Source organism: Bos indicus, chromosome 15 (assembly GCF_029378745.1).
Source record: "Bos indicus isolate NIAB-ARS_2022 breed Sahiwal x Tharparkar chromosome 15, NIAB-ARS_B.indTharparkar_mat_pri_1.0, whole genome shotgun sequence".
NCBI classification, from domain to species: Eukaryota; Metazoa; Chordata; class Mammalia; order Artiodactyla; family Bovidae; genus Bos; species Bos indicus.
The window spans coordinates 66768537-66779342 of NC_091774.1; the positions used below are offsets into that span (position 1 = coordinate 66768537).

The following is a 10806-nucleotide window of genomic DNA, read 5'->3' on the forward strand; positions in this document are numbered from 1 at the left end:
AGATAAAATAAGGGATTATATCCTTCACTATTTCTTACCCTGCTCTCATAGAAGCAAGGCTTTCTAAAATTGTCCTATGGTGAGATTCAGTAGGATGAGGGATATGCATTTCTTTTCTGAGGTGGAAGTAAGGTGATTGTAAAAAGTGAGAGTGACTGAAGACAGAACCTGTAGATCACAAGCATGTTCTGGGAGAGGTCGGTTTTAAGAAAGAGTGTATATGGAAGGTACAGATCTGGACATTGATTTCCTTTGAATTAGCCATGAGCAGATAACCTCCTGGGAGATCACTGGGTACCACAGAGGCGTGTGTGCCCTAGTCTCAGAACCTCCGCTTTTGGATACACCAGCACACTCTAACTGGGTCAGTCTGAGACTGAGGCCAGTGAACTGGATTCACAGTGTCTGTCCTCACCAGTGTTTTTCAGGGACTGACTTTTCTAGAGATCTGTCAAATAGAACCTGGAGGAGGGCCTGGCAACCCACTCCTGTCTTGCCTGGAGAATCCCCGTGGACAGAGGAGCCTGGCAGACTACAGTCCATGGGGTCACAAAGAGTCAGACATGACCGAGTCAAGCGGAAGGGTCAGAAGCAGGGAGCTCAGTCCTTCTTTCTATTCAGTATCCATAGGTCTGTCTCTGGTTAGACTGTCGCACTCCAGAACTTTAAGGATTTTTTAAGGACATGTGGGGACAGGAGCACACGTGCTCTGCAGCGTAGCATCTCAGACGCTAGAAGAGCAGTGTGGAAGGAAAGTTAGGCAGGTGCTGCTTCCGGAGCAGAAAGGCAGGGTGAAGAAGGAAGCCAGCATTGTGTTTATACTGCATAAAATACAGAACTCTCACACTAACCCCAAAAGATACACAGCATTACCTCAAGGAAACTGAGACCCAGAGAGGTTGATCGGCTCACCCCAAGTCCCACAGCCCGTTAGTGCCAGAGTGAGTGGGATTTTGAATCTAGTTTAGTTTGATGACTTCAAAGCCATTATATAGCACTGCTTCTCTCGTGGTTAGTATCTACTACAGAACGGGCTATCTAATACCCTTAGTTTATTCTCAAAACAGCAGTAACTAAACAAACACTTTAAAGATTTCTGAGTATCCCTCTAATTATAAATCCAGTGTGAGGGGTAGAGGATGATAAGTGGCTAAGATGGAAGACAATGTTTCTTCCCTTGGAGAAAGTAAAGGCTCCTACAGACTAAGATAAAATCCTGTGAACACAGATCAGCTCATATGCAGAGTAAAGAAGGAGCATTCAAATGATATCTCATGCCAGTTATACTGTGTGACCCTCCAGGAGAGATCACACACAAGGTGAACAGAGCTCTGTGCTATAGATTCAGTTATATTTTTTTCTTCTTTGTTGTCGTATAAAAGCCAGGATATTAATTGTGAAAATTATGTGAAGCTTTATGTGAAGATGCTATTCTGGACAAAAATATTTCTCTCCTTCTACCCCCCATCTCTCTCTCTCTTTTTCTCTCTCTTTCCCCTCATCCCGCCCCATCCTCCCTCACCTACTGGACTGTAAAGTCCATGAGGGCCATCCTGTGATTTCATCTTACTCACTCTTGTGCCTAGTGCCATGACTAATACAGAGTGTACAGTGAAATTAACCAGTCACGTGGACTTCCCTGGTGGCTCAGTGGTAAAAAATCTGCCCGCCAATTCAGGAGACGTGGGTTCAATCCCTGGATCAGGAAAATCCTCTGGAAAAGGGCATGGCAACCCATTCCAGAATTCTTGCCTGGGAGATCCCATGGAAAGAGGAGGCTGAAAGGCTACAGTCCATGGGGTCACAAAAGAGTTGGTGCCAGAATCCCAAGGTCTTATGCTTTTAAACTGTGATGTGAGTGTGACCATTCAGGCCCCATAACAGATTTCTTTCAGGATAATGAGAAAAGATTTTATCTGTCAGGGCTTCTGATCTTTTCCCCAAGTCAACTCCGCATGTCTTATAGTAAGGGACCTGGCCACGTGAAAGGAACTTAAACTTATTTATAATTTCATTATACTTTAGCTTTGGGAGGTTGTTGACCCCTTTTTGAGTATAATGAAAATTATGGCCTCTGTCCGACAAGGAACACACAGACAAAATCTTGTATACAATTTCAGTAGGTTCATGAACCCTCTAAACTATGTATCTCAAGTTAAGAATGCTAAAAAGTGAGCCGCAGTTTAAGAGAAGGGCACATGCTGATGCTAGACCTCTCAGATTTGAAGGAAAATGGACAAAAGAACATTGAGCTTGCTTTGGATATAATACCAGAGGGGAGACTATGGCGCCAGTTCCAACTGTGCCTTGATTCTGCCAAGGCACTCTCATGAAAGACCTTTTGTTCCCTTTGGGACGGATGCCACCAAACACTGCTCCTTAATGACAGTTCACTGACCAGCCCCTCCAAGCGTGCACCCTTCCTCCCAAGACTGGACAACAGGCAGAAAGAGGGAATACAATAGGCCAGTGGAATAGGGCAGAGTTTGGATAGTGAAGGCTGCTGGGTTGGCTCTTTCGGCTCCTAGAGTACACTTGCCTTAATTTCAGGTTCCGTGTCTTAAAATGCTTTCACCCTTAGCAGCAGTTCTACAGGTCTGTTGTCAAGAGTATTTTTCCCTTACAGTCTTTCCCAAGTGGATGCAAAACAGCCCTAATTTTATATAGACATAGATAATCCGTCGTGAGGTTAAAAAAACAAATTTCTAGGTCATAGCTGGGAGCTAAGGCACCCCAGGCCTTTCTTCTTCCTAACTCCTGTCTTGACCAGAGGAAGGAGATTTTCCCTCCCTTCCAAGTATCCTAGCCTGACTCTGTGAGACTTTCTCCAGCCAAAATGAATCCCTAAGTTTCAAGGACACAGATCTTATCTGTGGCTGAGGATTTTACATCTCTCAGAGCTTTGCTTTCCTCATTTGCCAAATGGGGAACATAATGATATTAATAGTAGTCCCTGCATCCTACGATTGTTGTGAGGAGTAATAGTAAGAATGGGCGAGGAGCGCTTAGCTTGGTGTCCCAGCACACTTGATCAAGCTGACTCTTATTATTTTCAGGATGTTGCTGTTGTCAGTCACTGAGTCGTGTCTGACTCTCGTGACCCCATGAACTGCTGCACACCAGGCTTCCCTGTCTTTCACTATTTCCCGGAGTTTGCTCAGAGTCATGTCCATTGAGACGACGATGCCATCCAACCCTTTCATACTGTGTCGCCCCCTTCTCCTCTTGCCCTCAATCTTTCCCAGCATCAGGATCTTTTCCAGTGGGTCAGCTCTTCACATCCAGTGGCCACAGTATTAAAGCTTCAGCTTCAGCATCAGTTCTTCCACTTCTCCCAGTATTCAGGGTTGCTTTCCTTTAGGATTGACTAGTTTGATCTCCTGCTGTCCAAGGGACTCTCAAGAGTCTTCTCCAGCACCCCAGTTCAAACACATCAATTCGTCGGTGCTCAGCCTTCTTTATTTTCAGGATAGTGACCCCTAGAAGTGGTGGAGGAGGATAAACCAGGCAAGTTTGCTACTTTTTACTGACCCTGCCTTTTTCTTGTGCTAGTATCTGTATCAACAGTGTTCTCTCCAAGGACCAAGCCAGCAAGGCTCTAACCCTGAGCAGCTAAGCTTCTAGCTGTGCTTCTAAGACTTACAACTCATTTTTTGGCCCCTGACATACCACCAACACCCAAGATGCCCTGATCAAGGCAGCTTTGAATGACTGTTCCTTTCAGCACCTTCCTTCCCTCCCTTCCCATTTTTATTTCTCACTCCCTTTTAGAAACAGCTATTTATTGAACACTTCTGTATGCGTAGCACAGTACTAGTGCCAGATAAACAGTCATCGATAAAATAGACAGCACTGCTCCTCTTTTTATGCTCTAGCGGGGGTAGAGGGAAGCGTAAATAGCAAACAAATGATTTATAGGACGTGATAAGGGCTATGAAAGAAATAAGATGGAGATGGACAGTGACCAAGGAGCTGACTGAGATAGAGGACCTTCTCTGAGGTGGTGACACCTGAATCCAGTGACTGTGCCTGTGGCATGAATTGAAACCTTGGTTTTATTCCAAGTGAGAAGTGCCACTGGGTGTACAGAGTGATAGCTTCTCTTTGCTTTTCTCTTCTAACAATAGGTGGCTTTAAGGTTTGTGTGTGTGCTCAGTCGCGTCCGACTCTTTGTGATCCTATGACTGTAGCCGGCCAGGCTCCTCTGTCCATGGGATTATCCAACCAAGAACACAGGAGTGGGTTCCCATTTCCTCCTCCAGGGGATCTTCCCAGCCAAGGGATTGAACCCACGTCTCCTGGGTTGCCTATATTGGCAGGCAGATTCTTTATCACTGAGCCACCTAGGAAGCCCTGGCTTTAAGGCTGAGGGGAAGTCAGACTCCCAATTTTTACCAGCTATTTATTTTGTCAAGCTAAAAACAATACTATGACAAATCACTTGTTCCTTTAAATAGCTATTCACCTATTGTGTACTAGGCACAGGGATTTTACCTGTATTATCTTATTTATTCCTCCAGTAACCTGAGAAAGTAGATTTCATTATCATCATTATCTCTGCAGTCAAATAAAGAAATCAGAACAGGGAGAGGTGCAAAAGCATGCCGCTGGCCACAGTGCCCGAAGTGGTAGCGCTGGCATCCAGGGGGCTCTGACAGCAGAGCCTGTGCCTGCAGAGCCTGTGCCTGCTGTCAGTAGCCAGGCAGGCCTCCCGTCTTGTGACGTCTCAACTCACTGGTTCTCCTTTCCTTTGTAGTGGCACCGATGAAGACTAGGGCACATGAAGGCCCGCCCTCCCCGGTGGAACACCCCCCTTCCCCTTGCGTGTATGTGACGGCGTGTGAGCAGCGGCTTCTGACCCCGGTGGAGGCTGCCCGGCAAGCAACATGCTTCCGCCAGATGCGTTCCCAGACCTGCAGCAGGCACAGAGCTCTCCAAGGAATGGCCAGCTTTACTGTTACTGACCGTGCTTCCCATTCTCTTGTCGTGGTAGGAAAAGGAAAAGTGCCCCCGTGCTCCACCAGGAGCAATTACAGGGTCCTCAGGTCATTCCCTCAACAGCTGCTTTGAACTTCCTCAGGAAAGCCAGTCCCTGTAACGGTGTATACCCAAACAGTATCACTTCGTTAAGAAGGAGCTGAAATCATCTTGAAGGGCAGTCAGGATTTGTTTCCCTCTGTGCTAATGCCGCCCCCCCACTTTATTCATATCGAAGCATGGAATAAATGAGGGGGAAAGTAGGGCTGAATCAACCCATGTAATTAGTCTCTACAAGTCCAATTATACATCTGTGAAAATGTGGTTTCATGAAATAAGACGGATGGCTTGAAAACCGACAGAGTTAAAAGTTAGAAATATATAAAGATATTTTTAGTACGTGAGGTTATCCTGGACTTCAGATTCATAATTCAATCCTGTGGAAGTGAAAAAAAAAAAAGATTGAAGAGGTAGAAAGGAAATGACTTTTTCTAAAAAAAAAAAAAAAAAAAAGAGGGGAGACCAAAAAGGTCTGATTAAAAGTTGAAATCGAAATAAATATTTCTGAACTCAAATTGCCTAGGTTTCCAAAATAGTCAGTAAAGGATCTGATGGAACCTGAATTATTTGAGTGGATTCTGAGGTTTTAGGGGTCTCGCCACATCATGAAAGTCTGGAATGTGTGTCACAAATGGGAATTTGCTCTGTAGGTTTTGCTCCTCTCCCCCTAGCTGAGCCTGATTTGGCTTCAGTGCAGAGTGGGGAGGATACTTGGCCCTCTGTGGTGTGTGAATTGAGCTCCACCCAATGGCAGACAGACCTTCCTTTCACTCCAGGGGAGGACTCCTCCGGCCCGGCACTCCCCACCTCTAGATCATCTCCCACCCCCTGCCTCTCCCCTCTTACACGCTGTGAGCGGAGACTCACCGTGGTTGGACTCTGGCCTCTCCCCACTCCTGAATCACATTTCCTTACAGCCAAGCTTTTTACTCCCAAGTAAGCAGTGATGTACTAGGGAACACAGAACTGTAAACTGAAGAGCATGCATCTTCTGCAGCAGCAGTTTTGACTTAACAAATGTTTTGGAGTCAGGGAATGATGTTATTTTCGGATAAAACAAACACAGTTACATTATGAAATAGAATGTTCATATACATAAACTCTAAAGATAAAACGGGAGACTTCGCAGAGGACTTTTATTTGCAAGTGGGCTGTGTGTTCCCCCTCCTCTGCCGTTAGTGGTATTTGGGTGTTCACTTCTGAGAAGTACAATTGGAACTGCATACATCCAAGAGCCTTGGGGCTTCTGCTGACTCAGGACCCAGACTCCTAGTGCTTCTGAGGCAGAACCAAAGGAGCCTGCATCGGGGGATCTTCCTCTTTTCCTGCCTGCCTGCCTGTGACCTGTACACCTGTCAACAAAGCTTTAGGGCCAACTGATGTGTGTGTGCAGAGTGGTTATGAGGTAGAAATAGCGCTTACTGTCGGAATCCTGTTTATATCACTGTTCAATCCTGTGCATGCTATGAAATGACTGTTTCTTTGACTCCAGGAAGCTACCAGGCGTATACGCTTCTCAGTTAAGAGTACCCCAGCTCACTAAATCATGAGGGACACTGGGGGCTGAGAGTGGTTTGGGCTGGTTTTTTTTTTTGTTTTTTTTTTTCTCTTAAACTGGTGGCCAACAAATGGCTGAGACATGTTCGGTGCTTTACCTTTCTGCCCACAAAAAACTGGAGATTTTGGCATACCACTAATTACATCCCCCAGCCACATCCAATGCAACTACCTTTAAAGGAAGACCAGTGGCCATTCTCAAAAAGGGTTTAAAAAATCAGAAGATTAAGAAGACTCTAGGATTTGGAAGCTTGTGTTGTCTTTACCAGTAATCATTGTTTAATCTCCAAGAGGCAGCCTTATCTTAGCAATGGACAGCTTATTGGCTCCTCCATAACTGATCATAAGCTGTTACTTTAAATCAGTATTTGGGAAACCCAGGCATTTATGCAATGGATATGAATGGAAATATAAAAATACATACCAGCCTGTCTCAATAAATTATTATATCTCTATAATCCTTGAGGAAAGCACTTTGGCTTTTACCTAGAAAGGATTTCAGATCTGCTTTATGGGCTCCCGCTGTCTTCAGTACCTGATAAAACTTTAACCAGGGACGCATTAAACATGGCACAGCAGCTTCTGCCCAGGCTCCTGAGTTCCTGCTGGCAGCATCTATCAACACAAGAGCTAGGATGCTTCCTGCAGTGGTACCAGCTTCCCCAAAGCTGGAGCAGGCTGCTTGGCCTTAAGCCCCAGCACGAGGAGGCCTCCCTCCTACCAGGTCAGTAGAGTTGCTCCAAATTGTGTCCTGCCTGGCTGCAGGGTTTGCAGACATCCCTACGGAGAAGTCAGCAAGGGAGACAGGTAATGACTGTCTTCAGAATGAATTGGGTCCTCACAGCAATCCCTGGATGCCTTCCAAAAAGGTTGGGTATCCGAGGCTAAGAGGAGGTCTGATCTTTGATTTGGTGTCATTAAATCCAGGGCAATTCCAAAAAGTGCCTGGAGTCTCTGCTCTGACACCCCAAAAAGGGAAATGATTTTAAATATTGAGGACCCTGCACCAAGGCCCCTTTTCTCAGATGATAATACGGATTTGTAGGTAAGAGTTATTTGTCTTGAGTTACACAACTAGGAAGTACGGGAGCCAGATTTTTGTACCCGGCTCTTCCTAACTCTGCTGCTGCTGCTAAGTCGCTTCAGCCATGTCCGACTCTGGGTGACCCCATAGACGGCAGCCCACCAGGCTCCGCTGTCCCTGGGATTCTCCAGGCAAGAACACTGGAGTGGGTTGCCATTTCCTTCTCCCTTCTTAACTTATATGTATCTCTAAAACACAGAAAAAGCTGTGGGTTCCCCTGCTACAGTCTGACCATTCCACTCTAAGGATTCTTTTTCACAGTGACATTTCATGGCAGTAGTTTGGGCCCAGAAATGGCATCAGGGTAGCCTTATTCTTCCAGTTTAGCAGATACATTAAGTACATGTGGCTAACTTGAGCCTGCCCCCAGGAATGGGAGGAGGCCTTTCCTTTTTGGTGCCATCCCTCATAAATAAGGGGGAGTTGAAGCCATCTAGGCCAGTCACTGGGCTTCCCCAATGGCTCAACTGGTAAAACACCTGCCTGCCAATGCAGTAGATACAAGAGACGCAGCTTCGATCCCTGGGAGGAAAAGATCTGGAGAAGGAAATGGCAACCCACTCTAGTATTCTTGCCTGGAGAATCCCATGGACAGAAGAGTCTGGCAGGCTACAGACCAGGCTCAAAGAGTCAGACACTACTGAGCATGCACGCAGCCCATAAATAAAGTGTTTCTAGGCCATTAGGAATGTGGAACTTCTCAGAAATAGTGAAAGTGAGCAGTGTTCTGCTCTCTATTTGAAAATGCCTGCTGCTGCAAAGGAAATCTTCATATTCTAGTAAGCCTAGCTAGTCTGTGCCCTGTGAGGATGTGGCAATTCAAAGTCCAGTGAATATAGACGTCCCTGCAAATACCTGATGTGTATATGTCCACATACACGCACTCTCAGTTTAACAACCAAGGGAACTGCAGAGCAGTCCCCTCATTATCTTACATACCACGCAGAGGTTGCTGCCGGCTCTGATCACAAGCGCCACCAGGTAATGGAGCTGTGGTGCTTGCTCAAGAGATGCTTATAGGAAGGGCAGTGCCTCAGCAAAGCTTGTCAGCTCCTAAAGCTGAGCCAAGGTGACAGCCCTGAAGGAATTTACACTCCAGCCCTACTCCAGGATGTCTAATGATATGGGAAATTTGGATACCCAGCCATTTCGGTGACCTGAGAGTCTGAACACTCCAGTCAGGCCTGAGGGCATGGCTGAAGAATTCATAACTGGTGAGAGTGGTAGGGCTTAGGGAGCTCTTTCCTCCACCTAGACAATATTCTCTTGCCCATACCTGAAATTGGCACACTCACATAATAGCTGTTCGACACATGCTTTTCCATAAGAAAATCAGTTGCATGTTTACTATGTGCCTAGCACATCTAAAATCTCTTGTTTAAAAAACAAATCGATCTCATTATGAGTGGACTCAGCCTAGCCCTGAGAAAAACAAACCAAAAAAGGGCCTACAGAGGAGACTTTAGATCTCATTAATACTGCCTTTCCCAACAGTGTGTTGGAAGTCCCACTCCAGCTCATTCCAAGTCCCACTCCATCTCATGCCAAGAGCTATAAGGCCCGAGAACACACCAGAAACAGCAGAACAGGTGCCGGAGCAGGAAAATAAAAATAAATTAATTACAACACTTGTGGTATACTGGTACAGAAATGCCACAGGGCCAGGTCATACCATGCTGGGCTTGGTATGACCTTGAGGGGACAGCGGATTTATACTCCATGGGAGTATTAGCAACCAGTCTTTCTACAGTGACTACATGGATGGGGAGAACCAACGAATCCATCGTCCTCTGCCTGTTTACCTGCACACTGTCACATTCCCTCCTCCGTCATCTTCCCCTTTCACCCTTTACATTAAACAAGGGAACACTCAATCTTTCAAGGGAATTACACGTTTGAGTTAATGTTGCAGTATATCATTTTCTTGCTGTAAATTATTTTGTAAGAGAGATTTACCACTATCCCAGGATGTTTGGACTCGGTGCCCCTGTGCATTTGGAAATCAATAAACTATTCCTGGAAATACCATTTGTCTCTCAGAGTTTTGCACAAAGGACCATGCTAGGTGTAAATATTCACGGGGATCTGCACTCTTAACCATGATTATGCCGCACATGATGGTGGTTTGGTTATGAGAGATGGGATGCTTCTTCGCCCTGACTTCTCTGGAGTGACTTAGGAGGTCTCTGGGAGTTGCAGAAGGACAGATTGAAAATTCATAGTTATTTAAAGAGACGTTTTCTCCTCAAAGTGAAACGATCCATGCCTACATTAAATTTTCTGAGCAAAGTAGTTTATAAAGTAAAGAATGCTTGGTCCTGAATGATGTTTTCAAATAATGTTAAAGCTTTACAATTTGGATTAGCCCAAGGGGGTGATCAAACTTTAATCTTTACCATATTTTCTAGGGAAAAAGAAAATGTTTTCATAGAGCAAATTACAGTTAGGCCAGCAAAATCATCTTTGGCGAATCTTAGAAGTACACATTTGATACAACTGATGAAGAGATAGAATTAAGTTATAAATGAAGCAGTTCGCATCCGGTTTGTAATACTAGGAGCCAAGGATGCATTAAAACCAAGAGGCGAAATGTGAAAACTCAAGATAGTAGATACTGTATGAATTAGAAAGTACAAGTCCTACCTAAAGGTATTAAAATTCAGTTTTTAAAAACCTACCAGCAAGAGTGTCTGGAGGAGCTGCAGTTTATGAGCCCTGCTCTAAAACAATTTTTTTAACAAATTTGTCTCCATCAGACCCCTTTAGTTAGCTGGGGGCTGTATGAACTTTGGAGAAGTTGTTCCAGTAAGGGTTCTAGAGCAAGTCAGTCACCCAAGGTCACCCAGTGAGCCAGGCCAGCAGACTCCCTGTCTCCTGGAGTAACCATTAGGCCCACTTCCTCCCGTCTCATAACCTCCCCAGCTGCTGAGGACACTTCTGCCCGGTGAGATGGGGCTGCCAAGCACTGTGGTACTTGGGAGTCTCGGTGTTTTAACAAACCACAGTGTGTTTGGAGGTTTTCTTCCCTGCTTCCTGGTGCCAGCAACTCAATACCACATCCCACTGCCCCAGCCTTTTCTCATTTTATCGTCTTTCCCTCTGAAAGCTACAACTCTTTATTTTGTCTC

The 10806-nt window shown here is 45.4% G+C and overlaps 1 protein-coding gene across 4 annotated transcripts in view; it reads left to right on the forward strand.

Annotated features, from left to right (window-relative positions):
• TRIM44 (tripartite motif containing 44) overlaps positions 1–9706 on the forward strand; it is a 113972-nt gene extending 104266 nt beyond the window's left edge. For 2 of the 4 annotated variants that reach the window (XM_070804043.1, XM_070804042.1), the window contains one exon: positions 4757–9706. In XM_070804043.1, coding sequence (XP_070660144.1) covers positions 4757–5070 — 314 coding nt within the window. In that variant the 3' untranslated portion in view covers positions 5071–9706. The remainder of the gene's footprint in view (positions 1–4756) is intronic. The other 2 variants (XM_070804044.1, XM_070804045.1) reach the window with 2 other exon arrangements.
• Positions 9707–10806: the final 1100 nt, after the last annotated feature.